General features: G+C 40.2%; 1 protein-coding gene across 1 annotated transcript in view; it reads left to right on the top strand.

Annotated features, from left to right (window-relative positions):
- The window catches only part of ITGAV (integrin subunit alpha V), a 79925-nt gene that overhangs the window by 18738 nt on the left and 43466 nt on the right, over window positions 1–17721 (top strand). Inside the window, exons 3-7 of the mRNA XM_006275625.4 lie at window positions 9542–9633; window positions 10153–10267; window positions 11862–11923; window positions 13142–13187; window positions 14774–14899. Coding sequence (XP_006275687.1) covers window positions 9542–9633; window positions 10153–10267; window positions 11862–11923; window positions 13142–13187; window positions 14774–14899 — 441 coding nt within the window. The remainder of the gene's footprint in view (window positions 1–9541; window positions 9634–10152; window positions 10268–11861; window positions 11924–13141; window positions 13188–14773; window positions 14900–17721) is intronic.

Below are 17721 nucleotides of genomic sequence, written 5' to 3'. Positions count from 1 at the left end.
GACCCCACAGCTCAGCATTGCTTAGTGTACCTGTGTCTGAGTCTGTGTCCTCCAGATAATTATTCCCCACTCATGACTAGAACTGGGTGTTCTTGTCATAAGTCCTGGGATCCTCCAAGAATTTATAGGCAGATAAGGCACAGGGCAGCCTGGTATGGCTTCATGTCATTGGGGGCGGGGCCACGTTAATCATATGAAACAGGCTGAGAGAAGGGCCAGCAGAGAGATTCTGGATAAGTTGTTTTAGACTCTGTTTGGTGATGTTTGCAAGACAGTTAAAACTGGTGGAAAGGAAGTTGAAATGTATGTGATGTAATGGCTCACCATGACTTGGAAAAGAGTCATGACTGAGGGGGACTGTGCTCAATGGGCACTACTGTATGTCTTATTCAGATGGGCTGCACTAGCCTAGTTTTATGGTAGGTTCCTATCAGCATTTTTGCCTCATATGGGCCATGTGCTTTATAGTTAAGGACCTAAATAAATTGCAGTGAGACTAAACAAGTTTTGCAGATTGGTTGCACCAGAAAAAGCAAGTTTCACAGATATTTCCAGGATATACTCCAGTGGCCACACCTAGGGCCATCCCTGTGGGGTGGGAGTGAATCGGGGTGATCTCCCCAGCCTCTATGCTTTGAGGGCCCCCTGTATAGGTCTGTAGACCGTATAGGCCCCACCATGGCTGCCATGTGCTGCTGCTGCCGAGAGCTGCTGACTCCAGTCACTCACCACCACCCCCTTCCCCCCCACTGGCTCTGGCCGCTTGCCACCAGCCCCCCTGGGTCCCGAACACCTCTAGGAATGGCTCTGGCCCCACCCCTTGGCACTGATTGGAGAGGCCCAGGCAGATGAGGAGGGGCAAGGGGGAGGCTGCCATATTGTCTGCTGGGTGCCTTTTATGTGGCCCCACCCCTTGGTGCTTATTAGCACAGAGACCCAGGGGAGAAGGGACAAGGGATGAACACCATCTTGTCTGCTGCCCTTTGTTCTGCCCCATCAGCCAGTGCCTTCTGCCTCATCCCCTCCCATCCAGGCAGGCTGCGAGGCTGGGCCATGGCTGCAATGACCTCTGGCTCCAACTGGGAGCCAGCATTTCATTTTTATAACTTTAAAAAAAGTTGGTTTTGTAGACAGTCCTAGATTTTGTGCTTGCTGCAAAACTATGAATTGAGTAGACCCCTATTTATAGTCGCGCTCAGTGTTGGCTGTAGTTAATCAACTTCATGGTCAGTTTCTATTACTGAGCACATGCTGCTTTTAGCAGCAGTTCAAAGATAGGCAATGTGTTTAATGTGGTTTTTTTGTATGCAAATGTAAGACCAGGGGGGTTTCCCCCTATGTTGTCTGGGGGGAAAACCTTATCTTATAGTCTAGTAAATATGGTAAATCTGATAACTTCCTCTTACTCCACAGGTTTACCTCCATCTTCTGCTTTAAGTGACCATTTTTATTTATGTAATAGCATAAAAGAAAAGTAAGTGTTCTACCTAGTATTCAGCTTAAGATTTTATCTGCTTTCCCAAAGCTGAGAGAGGGCAATTGTGCCTGAAAGTTTGTCTATCATCTCTCTCAACTATATGGCAGATCCATTAGAAGATATTATGGAACAAATCCTCTCCATATGTTACTTTGTATAGCATAACATCTGACAACGTGGGGGCTTTTGTTTTTATTCTAATATAAATTAAGATATAAAATAACTGCGACATGGAAATCCAATCAAGTCTACATCAGTAGTTACCCTTTCAAAATAAAAAAGCAACTTTTAACCTGTCCAAAAATATAGAAAAAAATCCATGTAAATAAACCTTGTGGCCTTCCCCTGAAGTCAACGAGACCTAAACTCTAAAGGAGAGAGCTAGGTGAGTAAATCTGGAAAACACCTTGAGATCCATTCTTCTGTTTAAATTAAAAAAAAAAAATCACAGAGCTTGTCATAACTGCTACAAAAGTTCTGTGTCTCTGTGGTGGTGGGGGAGCAGTTTGTTTCATTTTTTCTTAATTTGGGGATAATCAACATGCATGATGTCCTTAGAGAAAAATGGCTTAGTGAAAAGAAGATACTTTAGGTCTAGTGTATGTCAAGGTCAGCCTGACACCTTTTCCTTAAAAAAAAAACAAACAAACTTTAGTTTTCTTTTAGGCAGCAAGGACAAGCCCATTAAGATAATTGCAGTAGCACCAACAGGAGGGACATGCCTTTAATACAGACAGAATTTTAATAATGTGGGGCTTTAGCAAGCTTAGTAATAGTTTCTACAGTATTGCTCATTTCCCTTTTACGTCTAAACTCTTTTGGACCTTACCAAAACCTTTAAAACAGTGCTTCATATTTTAAGTGTGTTTTCAAATGTAGGTATTACAAATTTTTCTATGTATAAATGTACATAGGTGTTACAGTTTTTCTGACTGTTTACCAAACTACTTGTTGAATTAAAATACACCCAATACAAGGACTATAGTACAAATGATAGCTGCCAATTCCACAATTGTCATTCAATCGTGGGGTACAGTTGCATATAAATCAAGAATATTTTATGTAAGTAGTATATTTTATATATGTATATAAACATATATAAAAACAGACTTATGCTGTGGGTTTGTCCTTTGTTCCTCTATACCATCATCCTATTAAACATCATCTGACTACTTTATGCAGTTTTTCCATTAGGAAAAAGATCTGACATGGCAAGTCACTAGTGTTCAGTTGCAAAAAAGATAAAATGCATCAGTTCTGGATGAACTAAGTCTCTGGGTATAATATAAGTCTATGCAAATTACTATAGTTATGTTTATTTCAAGGTCAGTTTTTTTCAGATTTGTTCGTCATTTCCATGTGCTCAGGGAAGGCAGGGTCTGACATTAAGAAGGGGTAAAGAGGTTGCAGGAGGAAGAAGTTGAGGGGGGGACACAAAGCAAAGGGGTCACCTGACCCCCCAGATTTACTTTCCCTTCTGTAGCAGTGGGAGGTTAACAAATTCAAGACAGACCTCCAGTAATTAGATTCTATACTTGGAAAGCTTATATCAACTTTATATCCTCCATGTTGCAGGGGTTTAGGTTGTAGCCGTGTTGGTCTAAGGATATAGGCAGACAAGGTTCCTTGGGTGAATTTGATATCTTTTATTAGACCAACCCAAATGGTTGGAGAATAGTTATTAAGCAAGCTTTCGGGTTCAAAACCCCTTCGTCAGGCTCAGGACGCTGCAGCAGTTGCTGTGTGCTCTTCCTGGATGGAATGAAAAGTAAAGAAGCCAGGGGCTGGGCTGGGCTGGGCTGGGCTGGGGAGTCAGTTGCCAGGCAGATTGTAATGTATCAAAAATCCATTGTCTATGTTTAGTCCCTGATCTCTAGTGTCCAGCAGGTTGATGAAATGGAGCTCATAGGCTCGTCTCTGGGATGTGTTGTGTAAATTTCCCTTGAGGATCAGGACTGAGAGATTGGAGAGAGAGTGGCCCTCCTGTGAGAAATGTGCCCCCACCGGTAATTGGGTGTTTCTGTCTTTGATGGATTTCCGGTGTGCGTTCATTCTGGTGCGCAGTTGTTGTCTGGTCTCTCCTACATATCTTCTGTCAGGGCATTTGGTGCATTGGATGAGGTATACTACATTCCTGGAGGTGCAGCTGTAAGATCCTGGGAGCCACCCATCCTAGCCTTCAGACAAGCACCAAACCTCGCCAACCTCATCACCAGAAGCAAACTTCCTCAACCCCAGAACACACCAAAGGGATCCAGACCGTGCCATGACAAGAAATGCAAAACCTGCCCCGACATCTCCACCACCCCCACTATTACTACACCCCACAACAGAGCCATCAGCATCCCAGGATCTTACAGCTGCACCTCCAGGAATGTAGTATGCCTCATCCAATGTACCAAATGCCCTGATGGAAGATATGTAGGAGAGACCAGACAACAACTGCGCACCAGAACGAACGCACACCGGAAATCCATCAAAGACAGAAATACCCAATTACCGGTGGGGGCACATTTCTCACAGAAGGGCCACTCTCTCTCCAATCTCTCAGTCCTGATCCTCAAGGGAAACTTACACAACACTTCCCAGAGATCAGCCTGTGAGCTCCATTTCATCAACCTGCTGGATACTAGAGATCAGGGACTAAACATAGACATTGGATTTTTGATACATTACAGTCTGCCTGGCAACTGACTCCCCAGCCCAGCCCAGCCCCTGGCTTCTTTACTTTTCATTCCATCCAGGAAGAGCACACAGCAACTGCTGCAGCGAACTTAGCCTGACGAAGGGGTTTTGAACCCGAAAGCTTGCTTAATAACTATTCTCCAACCATTTGGGTTGGTCTAATAAAAGATATCAAATTCACCCAAGGAACCTTGTCTGCTTCTATCAACTTTATACATTTTCATTTACAGACTCTAATTATTGGAGGGTGGGGAATCTTATAATTAGGGTTGTCTTATATTTGAGTAAATATGCTAGCTACAGACCAAGTAAAGAACTGTTGAAATAGATAAATATTATGAAGCTAAGTAATGCTACCAACATGGCTACATCAACACTGCAACGCTAACAGAAAGTTGTACTAAGATACAGTCCATTTTCTAAAAAACTTACTATTTAAATTGAAAGCAATTCATACAAAGTAAAAGTAATAAATAAATGGATTCAATGGGGAGGCACAGGTAAAGTGGGTAACAATCAGCGTTGCCACCTGTCTGTTTTCGCCAGTCTCATAATGACTTCTATTTTCCCTATAACCCCAGAGGAGTCAGTTAAGAATAACACTAGACTCTCAGTGTTAAGTTTTTTCTAAATGAGTTTTTACCCCTCATGATTGTAGACAAAAGTTTGAAAGCATGAAGCTCAGTAATGATATTGGAATGCTTGTGGTGGGTAATCCAAAATATGGTTACGCAGACATGCTCAGCAAAATGGTTTAGAGTCACTTAAGAAGGAATCAATTTGTAAATTAAATTTAAGATAAGTATATACAGTCTACTCACTTATATGCAAACCAGAAAATTCACTTAGTTGCATAACAGCATCAATCCCATTGGTTGTCTCTTACTTACATTATATTATAACAAGTATTCCCTGAATATCAATTAAATGCAGAAACCATTGAAGTCTGTACTACAACTTACTTTCATGTTAACTGTGTAATAATTGTAATTGTCAACACTGGAACTAATTGTACTCTGTTTCATGGTGCCAGAAACAGTGAAGGTTGAGCAGCTGTGAGACAGCTGCTCTTAGAAGCCCTAGAAATGATGGGAGTAGACAACTGTGTGGCTGTTGTCTGCCCTTGTTTTTAAGGCTTCCATCTGTAGCCATAAAATCTACTCGTTGGCACAACCAGTACACTGGCACAACCAGTACAACAGCACTGACCAAACTACACACAGTGCTTAAGTACACAGCGCTATCTACACTGTGGTGTAGTAGTGTGGTGTATCATGGCTTTTACCACTTTCAAGGCTTCTAATAGTCAGTTTGGGAGCTGCCATTAGGAGTTTTAAAAATGATGACAAATTGCCAATTTGCTAATACCACAGCACTGTGTACTGTTTATGTTAAAAGTGTATAAGTGCATTTTTTCGGTGAGCGCGTCGTTTTCTTCAGTCCTAAGAGTAGGTGCTTACACATAGTGCATTGTAATATACCTGCTCGTTCATAAATAAGTAATGCCTTGTATTGATTTATTTCATGTATACTCGTGAACAGAGATTCATGGGTTTATGTGCCCTTTTCGAATTGCAAATTGTGTATGCTTAAAAATCTGCCTCTAATCTGGGCTCCCTTCCCTCTGCCCAAGCCTCCTGACAGCCATAACAGGTAGGTGCAGGGGGAGCAGCATGGCTTGGTATTTCCTCATGCTGAGAACCAGGGCTGGGGGGGAGGGAGCCCCCCACACTGGTGACCTGGCGCAGGTCCCCCAAAGAGCCCAGACAGCAAGGTGTGGGAGGGCTCTTGTGGCACTGAGGGCTCCTTTCCCCTACCTGTAGCCAGCAGCAGAAGCTCCCTCATTCACTACTTTTTGCTATACTGGCGGGGATGGGGTGGAAAAGGTGCCCCTCTGCCACGGGAACCTGGCCCAGCCCATAGCAACACTTGAGCTGGGATGCTGGGGGAGAGGGGGTGCCCAGAAGGGGGCTCCTTTTCCAGCTCCCCTCCCCCCCCCCCGAATTCCCAGCACAAGGAACTTGCACAGTTAGGGGAAATGAACCTCCCTGCCAGTTGCCGCCCCCCCAGCTTCTTGCTCCTTTCCCCCAGCTGCAGGAAGCAGCATGAGTTCCCTGCACCATTTTTCCCCAACCTGGGACCTTGGGGGGGCAGAGGGGAGCATGGAGCACAGGCCCTGCCATGCCCCCACCAAGACCCAAGCTGGGAATCTAGGGGTGGGCCTTCCTTGCAGCAGGGCTTCTTTTCCACCTCCCTGCAAGAGAGCCCAGTGCTGCCGCTGTCACTTCTGGCTGCAAGTGGGGGAAGGGAGGCCCCTCCCCTGCCTCCCAGTTGTGAGGACCTCCCTACAGCTTGCTGTCTGGGATGGGGGGTGAGTCTGCACAGCAGGGGGGCTTCCCTCCATTTCTTCCCCCAGTTTGTGCTGACAGTTCCCAGCTGGTGGGGGGGGGCAGGGCTGGGGAGGCACTCCAGCAGCATCCTGAGAAACCAGTGGGAGCACCCCCTGCCTGCTGGCCTTGGTGAGTGCAGGTAGGTACCAAACCCTGCTCCCCATTGAACAGCACGTGTCTGTTCAATGGGCCATACTCTAACTTACGCCACTTTAAGTGCAACAGAGCGCTTTGCACCAGGGGCTTTTTGAACCTCTGTACTTAGCCTTGAGTGAGGAGCCAATTTTTCTTTCTCCATGAAATATGATGGCTTTGTTTACTAATGGAGATTAAGGCTTGGTTAATGGGAATTAATCCCTCATGTTGAATGCTTGTGCATTTGTGCATTAACGCTTCTAAGCATATGCAGAACAACAAATGACAATTTCTGTGCTCGTGGAATATATCCGAAATACATTGGTCTATACACTCTTCCTCTCCTAGTGGGGAAATAGAAAGCTTCTCATTCTATATGGGCACCTTTTAAAAAAAGTTTAGACTTGTATCCCCAAAAATACTCAGTGCTGGCATAATTTTCCTGTGTTGACTTCAGCGAGGAAGAGTTTGGTTTTTGTTTTTTGGCTGGATTTTTTAAATCTTTCAGTATATTATAATTGAGTCTAGTCCTAGTTATACTGAGGTGTCAGTTTATCAGTGACTTACCTGGTAATTGAGGTATGAACACCCAAGATGAAACTTTCTGTAAAAAAGATTAAAGGTGCCACGCAGTTACTAAATCCAGCAAATTATTAAGTGAATTATATTAGATAAAGCACTCCTTTATCTAGTAGCAGAAGCTCTGCAGTCCCTTTGTGTTCCAAAGCTGTTATACGAAAAGAAAGACAGACACCCAGGCTTGCTGTTGTAAGCCATGTGATGCTGTTGAGCAGTTTGCATTAGTGATTTCCTAAGTCAGACTGGAACAGGAAATATAAAAAATAGGACAGATACTTTATGCAGAATCCTGGAAAGAAATGTGACAAGGAAAATGAGTCTGACCTGATGTTTCTGCACCCCATAGGCTTTTTGTTACTACCTCTGTTTAGGGGAACAGGATTATGTTTGCTTTCCTAGGATCAGAGGAAAGTAGGGTTGGAAGAGACCTCAGGAGGTCATCTAGTCCAGGCCCCTGTTCATGGCAGATTGTGTGTGCTGCTTGCTGCTTTTTGCAACTGGAGTACACTGCTGGCTCACCCTCACGTCCTTCTCCGAGTACTGCAGCCTAGCCAGTCGTTCTTCAGTCTGTGTTTTTGCTTGCAGTTATTCTGTCCTAAGTCCAGGACTTTGCAGTTGTCCTTGGTTTAATTTTATCTGATTGATTTTTGGACCATTTCTCCAGTATATTTGGGTCATTCTAGATCCTAGCCCTGCCCATCAATGTGTCTGTAACTCCACCCAACTTGGTATCCTCTGCAAGGTTAAGCATGCACTTAAATTTGCTAAGTGACACTTAGTAAGTGTGCACTCAGTCCCATCCGCCAAATAAATAAGCTCTGTAACCAAACAATTTGCATTCAGAGAATAACTAGCTCCATGTCACAGATTTCTGCTTTCAAAAGATCCTGACCCAAAAGCTCTAAGTTATGTTAATACATAGCAGAGAGTTGGTAAGGTGAATCCATAGGTTATTAACATCCAGAGTAGTATAATATAGTATAAAATAATACAGATATAATTGATCGCATTACTTTTTATTGATCTTCTTATGCTTTAGAAGTTAGAAAAATACAATGCATTTCTTTGACATTATGAACTCCTGTCTTCCGGTTTCCACATTATTGTGGTCAGAGATCAGACCCCGGGATCTCCAGCTGCTTGCTTGTTTTGGCTGCTTGTACAGAGCAAATTTGTTTTATTTGTCCTTTCCACAGGATTTCCCCAACAGGAAGTAATAATGTGCTGATAGAGCCAGAGATTTCCTTACAAGGTGTATAAAGTACAAGGAAGTTTTGATTCAAGTAATCACAAGTATTGAGTAATAGAACTGCTGATTCATAACAGAAGAGTATTTTGCAGCTTATGGTAGTGATATAACAGATAGTCATCTGTGTGACTCTTTAAAGATAGAGCAGGTATTCATTATTTTTACATCTTGTCTTAAACATTTCTCAGAGATTTCCTGTTGCCCTCAAAGGGTATGGATCTTGAGATGGGGAAAACACTCGTTGTCAGTGAGATCAGGGTTCAGGCCCAGGGACATTGCATGATATTTACAGTCACACTTATGCTAGATGCTGTTCAAGTACAGTTGCTCCTTCTATGCTTCATCAATCAGCAGTTAGCTTTTAGGTAATATGATCCAAACTGTACTAAATTCAGCCTGTTGTTTCAAATGGGCAGCCTCTCTTGCTTGGTTATTTATAGATGACATACCTTTACTTCTTCTTTGTTTCTAATCGTTTCTGTTGGCTAGCTTTGAATTTATTTGTTTTTGTTGTATTCTAATTAGAAACATCAACACTTGAAAGAAATGGTGAAATTCTGGTTCCAGTGTAGTCTGCGGCAAAAACTCCCAGTAACTGATGTTATGGGCGGCTTCATTTCTAACTTAGAATTGGCAAATGTTTTTGAAGGCCACAGCATTGTTGGTCTCTCCTGTCAATCAAGAATCTTAAGCGAGGCACTTTGCTGTAGAGTTAAAGTGGACCAGATAATGTTCTGTAGGTGATATACTAAACTCTTTTGTGCTTTTTACAATAATTAAACATTTTGTTTGTGCCTCCTATGCATTTGTTAAATAGCCATGAATAGTATTGATCTAAACATACCAGGAAAAAAACCACTCCTATTTGAAGTTGTTTCTTTGAGAGAGAGGTATTCTCAAATATTAATAGTTTGTTCCTGTTTTTTACCTCTCTTTACATTAAAAAAAACTGACTCTAGCATGAGCACCATTACTTATGATCAGTTCTGTGAAATAATGCTTTGTTTTTCATTGGGTTTTTTTCAGGTGATAGGTATTTTGCCCCTAATGACCCACTCGAATTTAAGTCACACCAGTGGTTTGGTGCATCTGTGAGATCTAAAAATGATAAAATTCTGGTGAGTTTTGCTTTTCATGTTTTTCCACAGTACAATATTGTAATAGAAACACTAGAGAGAAGCTTCCAGCAATTGAACATAAAAAAATTAAAGATAACTTTACAAGTTCACTTGAGTTCCTTGTTAAGAGTTTGTTGGCTCTTGTTAAATGTTTCTAATGGAAGTCTAGTATAATTCTTTAGTCAATAAAAGTTTAAATGTTTCTGGAATTCTTATGGAATATTCTTGTAAATATTCTTCTTTCAGAAAATGCTCTTTTTTTTTTTAATCCTGCCAATAGATCCCCCCCCCACCTCCCAGAACTACTATTGTTACCTGCTGAGCTGCTTGGAAAATGCAAAATCAAATGAGGTTTTCTGTTAGTAATGTTGATATAAATGTCCACTGTGTAGATAGCATTTTGTTGATGTACAGATTCTGGTAGATGTCATTCACTATTCCGTGAGCATGAAGGATCTTAGGATCTACCCTTAGGCATTTTGAAGAGACATCTCTTTTCAAGACTGTTCTTTTCCCCAGGCTTGTGCCCCCTTGTACCACTGGAGAACTGAAATGAAACAAGAGCGAGAGCCTGTAGGAACTTGCTACCTTCATGATGGATCTAAAGCTGTTGAGTATGCTCCCTGCAGATCAAGTACGTATAGAACTCTGTTTCATTCATTGATTTGATTTCTCTTATGTTATACCACATTATGTGGATGTCTGAAGAGGAATTTATTTAACGTATGTTCCCTCTTTCCATGATGTTTGGCCTGTAGCCTTGTGTAGCCTATGGGAAATGAGCCTGAACCCTAGATCTGAACACTCCTGGAGTTTATATATAGTTATCCAGAACGTGGATTCAAATTTCACAGGTCACCTCTTTCTTTATCACAGACAAAATTAAAACCTTGGGGTTTTAAAGGACACAGGTAAGAAATTAACAGCTTGGAGATCATCTCGGCAAAATAAAAAGTGAGCACATTTTTCTGTTGAGATGTGAATGTTGGTTTATTGTATCCATAGTTCAGTTGGAGTATTATTATCACATTAATGATTTCAGCTTTTAAAAATCCTGATGATGATACTCATGATACCTGATTTTGTTTCAGGGCAGAGCAAAGTATCTGGCAGTGACCTACTGAAGAAGAGAATATCTGTGTAGCACATTGTGTAGAAAATGAAATTCATATCATGGTTCATTCCTTCTGCAAAGCTGTGTAAAGTGATTAAAAGTAGCTGAAAACTCAAAAGACAACATTTGTTTTTAAATGATCCCTGGTTTTTTTCTGGGGGGGAGGGAGGGTTTGTTTGTTTTTTTTTTTTGGGGGGGGGGGGGGTTGTACGCTCAACTGCCAAAATTACCAACATTATTTTCAGGGTACTTTGCAACTGCAAATTCTAGTTAGTTAGTAGGCTCTGGTGCAGCTCAGGAACTCTAAAAAACTGGATTCAAGATGTTTGAAATTGCACAGAGAAGCTCCTTTTGAAAGCTATTACCATATTTTTACTTAACTTCTGAATCATTGAGAATTCTGAAGTACATCACAGAGTACATTCCATCATCCTCTAATATAAAAAAGGCTTAAATAAGTCTGACTGCATATTTAACTAGTGAAACTATTATAGATAAGGCTCTGTCAATATTTCTGTCCCAGAGATGTATATTTAGGGAATGAACTCATCCATAAAGATTATCTCTGGGCTGTATCCTGGTATGCAAAGTATCGGCCAAGGAATGTTTATGGGTTTTTTTCATTTTCTTTCTTAAGATGGAATTGAAATATTTTATTATTGTACTGTTTTCTGTTGTTTTTTGCATAAGAAAAGAAAAGTATATTTTCTCTCTCTCTCTCTCTCTCTCTGATGTTTCACCTTTAAATTTTACAAAAGCTTTTTTCCCCAGTGTCTTTGAAGTGTATTTCAAAACAAACATTTACATCTATTAGGGAAAAACTAGAACCAATCTGAAAGTTAACTGCAATGTTATTCGAGTTGAGGGAGAAGACAGAATAAATGTTGTCATATCAGAACATAGCATTAAACGACCTAATTAAAAGCCAGTTTTGACTGTTGTTGTTACCTGATAGATGTGTGGGAAAAGAAACAAAAACATCATCAAAAACAAACCAAAACCGACATGGATTTCAGGTTTGACCTGATCCAGGAATTAGTCAAGAATGCTTGACTAAAATGAATCATTAAAATTATGTTATTGTTACAGTTTCTCTTTCTTTCTTTTTTTGTAGCAATTATTGATGCCGATGGACAGGGATTTTGTCAAGGAGGATTTAGCATTGACTTTACAAAGGTAGGTAACATGATTAGCTATAGTCTATTTTGATGAGTTAGCAGACAGCAGCAGTTCCAACATGGACCTTATACTGGCGGTTGGATCTGTTTTTAAAATATATATGCAAGCTTCCTGAAAGTCAAACTTAATAAGCTAATCAGAAATAACTTAGGAAGAAACCAATATTATGTCACGTAAGAATTGTATGTGCATCTCAAATGCAAAGTCAATCCAGGTGGATATCCTAGCCATGGCACAGGCATCTCTCATGCAATGCCCTACCAATGTTACTGTGTTCTTAGTAGGTCTTTATATCCCTAGGATATTTGTGCTGAGAAGCTCCCGTTGTTGTTTTGGAGGGAATCATGTGAAGGGAATTGGACAGCTATTGGCTATATTTTGTTCTAATATAGTAACTCCAAAGTGAGAAAGTTCTAATCGTAGTTAAAGTGAAGATCAGGATTAATCCATCCTATTTACAGAGTAAGTTAGTCTGCCTAAATGGAAAAGTAACTTCAAATCCATATCGGAGGATTTTCTGTGAGAAGCTTAGGATAGAACAGAGGTAAAAACCCAACGCAGCTGTGTAGTGATATGCCTTAAGGAATATTAGGCCTGAATCAATAAGGCATGTACACATATGCATAACCTTAAGCACATGAGTAGTCTCGGTGACTTAGTTATGCACATTTTTGCTGCATCACGCCAATTCAAGAAACAAAAAATGTTTATAACTCATTTCTGTACCTGATTTTAACAGTTCAGGGCAGAGGAGTGAGAAAAGTCCCGTTTACCTACGCAGAAAGCAGTTATGTAATTGACTTCTGGCAAAACTACCTTATAGGGTTTTGTTCCAACTATTTTATTGTCTTTTAGCTATGCATGTAGGAGGGTCTATTAAAATGCAATGATTCATTTGGTTCAGACTTTAGTCGGGCTACGCGTGGGTGAGGGGAGAAGGAGCAGAAAAATTTATTCGTCCAGTGTTGCTAAACCTCTTGAACTTCAACAGGGTTTGCATATAATTCTTTCTTTTTCATTTTTAATAGACCCTTGTAATCTCAGGTCTTAAATAGTAATATACTGTCAAAATATAATAACGTATTTGGGTCACTGCTGCTACAACAGCTGTCTAAGAACCAGCTGTATTTTTTCATAATTATCATTATAGTCTCCTTTTATGTTCTTCAGATGCATTCATAATAAAGCTGCCTTCTTTTTTTCTTTTGCCTTAAGGGAGACAGGGTACTTCTTGGAGGACCTGGAAGTTTTTATTGGCAAGGTGAGACAAACCAGTGAAGTGACATAAGAGGCTAAGTTCTTTTGATCTCTCCCTTCCATTGCAACTCTTATGCTCACTTATCCAACAACTAGCAAACTTCCCACGAATCGGGAAACTAGAAATATTCTTCCTTTGTCTTTCAAAAATTTTACTGTGTACTTGATGTAGCTTTAGATAAATTGATGTAAAAACCAGTAGAAAAAAAGTATCCTGACCTTTTAAATATATTTGTGTTATTTTCAAGTTATTTTACTAAATATTTAAATTGCATGTTCCTAAATGACAGATGAGGATGCCTCAGGGAAGAATTTCCCTATTCACCCAAAATCTTAAGGGGGAGTTTTCCCCTTTATCTTTTGAAACAGACATCTAATTTTTCAGTTGCAAAATTCTGACGCCCAACAAAGAGAAGTACTTTTCATTACCATGGGAAACAAAGACATGCTGTACACCCCACTGTTGTCTATTTTGCTTATTTAAACACCTTGACTTTTATGTCATCACCCTCTTGTGGAAAGTTTTGCATACCTTCAGTGGAACATATGGCTAGAAGCACCCACTGTAGTTTGAATGTAAAAGCCAATTGTTTGTTGCTACAGTGAATGGCTTTAAAGCACCCTCTTTTTGTATGAAAGGTGTTATGTTTATTAAAGGTATTATATGATCTAGGTGCCTGAGATGGTAGGCCCTTCACTTAGTAACAGAGACAGCATTTTTTCCAGTTGTATATTTCTTTATATTTGTGCAAACCCTAAACAAATCTGAATTATTAAAAATATTTTGCACCCACATCTGATGCTTGTCCAGTTACACCTGAAATGTGCTCCATGAAGATATTTGTGAATTTTTACACAAAAAAGTCCTAAATTAGTTCTGAATGTAACAATTAATTTAAGGATAAATAAATAAAATAAAACTGCCCTGAACTTGCCATTTCCTCCATTTATTTTGACCTAAATTCTGAAATGCTGGAAGTATATTGTCTCTTCCTTATATAACGGTCCTGTGGCTATGTGCTATGTAAAGCATGTGCTGCTTCCATATAGCTTTGTTTGTTCTTAAACTCTTAGCTTAGTGTTTGAGAAGAATGTAATCAAGTCACCATCTAGTGGCTATAAAACTAAAAATAAAGAAGATAGTAATATTCTATGATTCTCCTGTTAGCCTCTTGTTTGTTTCTCATATAAGGCTTTAATGTTGTGATGCTCAGACCAGGGTAATGCTTTAATTCTGCAAAGGCATAAGAACATATTAACTTCCAAATATTGGAGTGTCCCACTGAAGTCACCCGGTACATCCAGTGCCGGCAACAGGGGGGAGAGAAGTGTGGCACAAACTAGCAGCAGCTTTGGTTCTGGCCTGGCCACCACTGATTCACCAGCAGTGCAGCCATTGATGCTGCCTTGTGTGTGTATGCTTTATGTCTCTTAATGGATACTATTAGTGAGCTCTGATAGCCTTCTCCTTTTGTTTAGGGATACGTCTATTGGTTTAGAATGAAACATTTTCTAGTCAAGTCCCATTACTCACAGAAAGATCACCAGAGACAATGTCTATTTGCTTAAATGTATTTTCTTTCTCCCCAGGTCAACTCATTTCTGACAGGGTGGCAGAGATTGTGGCTAAATACAGCTCCGAAATCTACAGTATAAAATATGATGACCAGTTAGCAACTCGGTCAGCAAGCGCTACTTTTGATGACAGCTACTTGGGTGCGTAGTTTGGGGATAGATATTAATTATATATCTATATAGATATATAATTAATATAAATCTTTTAGGCATATTTGATGGATCAGACTCTGAGCCACTGTGCAAAATTAACAACAAAAACAAGAAACCACACACAGAACTGACAATAGTTTCAGCAGGAGCAGATTTTAACCCCTATTCAAGTTGATAAAGCAACTGATGGAATCATTCCTACCTGCTAAATTGCTTGTGTATTTACAAATAATTTAATGGGTTTAGTATTGGCTATAGGAAGTGACTTATCAACTAATCTCCAGGTCAGTTAAGGACATCTATGCCTATTAGGTAACTTAAAAAAACTTTTGCTTGCTTTTGCCTTTGTGTTTATGTCAATGTGATTTAATTGCTTTTTTCAGTGACTTGATTAAATTTGTTTTTGAAAAATTTGTGATCATAAATATATATCAGTGAAATGATACTCTATTTATTAGTGCAGTCCACACACACACACACACACACACACACTGGTTTGAGTGACATCACAGCATTAGTTTTACAATGGCACAGAAAATCCCTTAATCACCTGTAAGGATGTGAAAAGTTAAACGATTAATTGTTTAACCGATAAAACCAGTGATAACTGGTTAGTTTACCAGGTATTGTGTGGTGTGAGGCAGGGCACAGTCTGGCAGGGAAGGAGGGGAAGGGAAGACGCACATGCTCCTGTGCTCCAGTGGGAATCAGAAGGCGGTAGAGCAGGCAGAATGGAGGGAGGAGGAGCATAGAGGCCTAGTACCCACAGTCTATGAGGTTAAAGACGAAAATAGCAGGCAGCCTAATGGCTCATCAGTTAAGCAATTAGCTGCTCATTCACAGATGTTCCCTCCCTAGTGGGGAGGGGCTTCACCTGAGCTGTGTTGTCTGGCTGGGCTTGCCACTGCTGCCTTCCTACTCTGTCAAAGGGCCCTAGAAACAGCTTCCAGCAACAACTGTGTCCAAGATGCTGTGTTTTCTGTTAACCATTGTAATTAGAGAAGGCTAAACGGATAATATTTTTAACAATATTTACATCCCTAATTGCCTATTTTAATTCTTAGAAAAATTGTAAATTGCAAGAGTGAAGGAACAAGTCTTGTTCCATCTCTACAGGACAGTCTAATTTAAATCCATCTGACATGGAATCATAGGGCACCTGTACATGTGCCTGAGGCCTGCTCTACCATGCTCTAATTAGATTAACTGAGTCTGCTGGAGTGTGCTAATTAGGATTCTCCAACAGTCTCGGCATCACATGTATTCAGTGTCCCTGTGCTTCAACATCGCAGCGGGGCACTTTAGTTAAAGCTCTTTGAATGAGCTTTAGTTAAAGCATCCCTACCACCTTTTTGAAGTGCAGGAGGCTGAACACACAAGATGCTGTGTACACTTTAATTAGAGAAGCTCTTGAGCACCCCTGTCCCTCCCCCCCCCCAACACCAGAGCATGTAAAGATGCCCATACTTGCTTGTTCAAATCAAAGGATCTTTTTACTACTGTGTGCTGCAAGTACTGGTACAAATTGCATCAATTTCTTGTATACTTCAAAATTCAGCGCCTTCAATGAGCTTCAAAAAAAGAGAAAAGCAAAAAAAAAAAGACTTTTCTATGTAGATCTTGGTACTATGGAAGCAGAGGGTAGTTTCAGTGTGTGACCCCAACCTGACTTGAAATAGATAAGCAAGCAAAATGGCTAGGTTTTGCAATATTTGATAAGCTAAAACATTAAGAGTGTAATGTTTAAATGCACACTTGAAGCACTGTAGTATTCAGTGTATAGTGAATAAGGAGGAATTGTTGCTTAGAAACATATGCTGAAATCCTAATGACAGAATAATTGAAGGGAGGTTTTTTATCTCTGGTCAGGATCCCTGTTGCTTTCAGTGTGAGCTCTGTATTCCAAGAAGGGGTACAATCTAGATCTCACCTTCTTACTGCATATGCAAACAACTGAAGATTAAGGACTTTCTTCGGATGGGATGCATTTTTATACTATTTACACACAAACTACTTATGAGATTTCTTTAAAGTATGAACATGTCCAGAACCAGACCAGTTAATTCTGTAAAAATATATTAAAATATATGTTCCTGTTACTGTTTCAGAAAGTTATCAAGGAGTATTGCATATTTTAAGATTCCAGTAAAACCTTTATCTAATAGAGAAACTGCCATCTTATGCTTTTTTACTAAAATTTAGCCAGATTATCTTTTTCGTACTGTGTTGCTAGTGCTAACTGAATTATAATTTCTGTGCATGCCTCTTCCCATATTAAGCAGGGAAAGGGGAATGCATAGAAATTGGGTAGCAGTTTTGTAGCTGCAGCACCTTTAAGAAACAAGTATCACTTCAGGAAGTGACTTGGGTGTTATGGTTTACTCTTTACTTTGTAACTAACTATACTGAACTAATGGCCTTGTATTGTGGTTGAGAGAGTAAGGAATTTTTTTATGCTGGGAGGTGAGTTCTCAAAAAAACCATCCTGAAGTCTCAAAATCATTAAAGAATCCCAGGGGTTTCTTTTCCCAGAAGTAGATGGAAAGTACAGTACAGTGCAAGTACAGTGTCCTAGGAAAGAAAAGAAGAATTTTGCTGAGTTGTCCAAGTCGAGCAGAGTGACTGAGGATCCAAGATTTCTTGATTTACACTCTTGACTTGAGCAAGAACTGGGTGAACCTGGGAAAGACCCATGAGCCTCTTCTTTTCTAGCTGTAAAATTATTATTCTGTCCATCTTCTTTATATGTTAGTAAAGCTCCCACCTTCTGAATCCACACAAAACTAAATTACCTGTTACATCATTTGGAC

This window comes from Alligator mississippiensis, chromosome 4 (genome assembly GCF_030867095.1).
Source record: "Alligator mississippiensis isolate rAllMis1 chromosome 4, rAllMis1, whole genome shotgun sequence".
In the NCBI taxonomy this organism is placed as follows: Eukaryota; Metazoa; Chordata; order Crocodylia; family Alligatoridae; genus Alligator; species Alligator mississippiensis.
The sequence above is the reverse complement of the archived record's forward strand: the minus strand, read 5'-3'. Positions and strand labels throughout refer to the sequence as shown.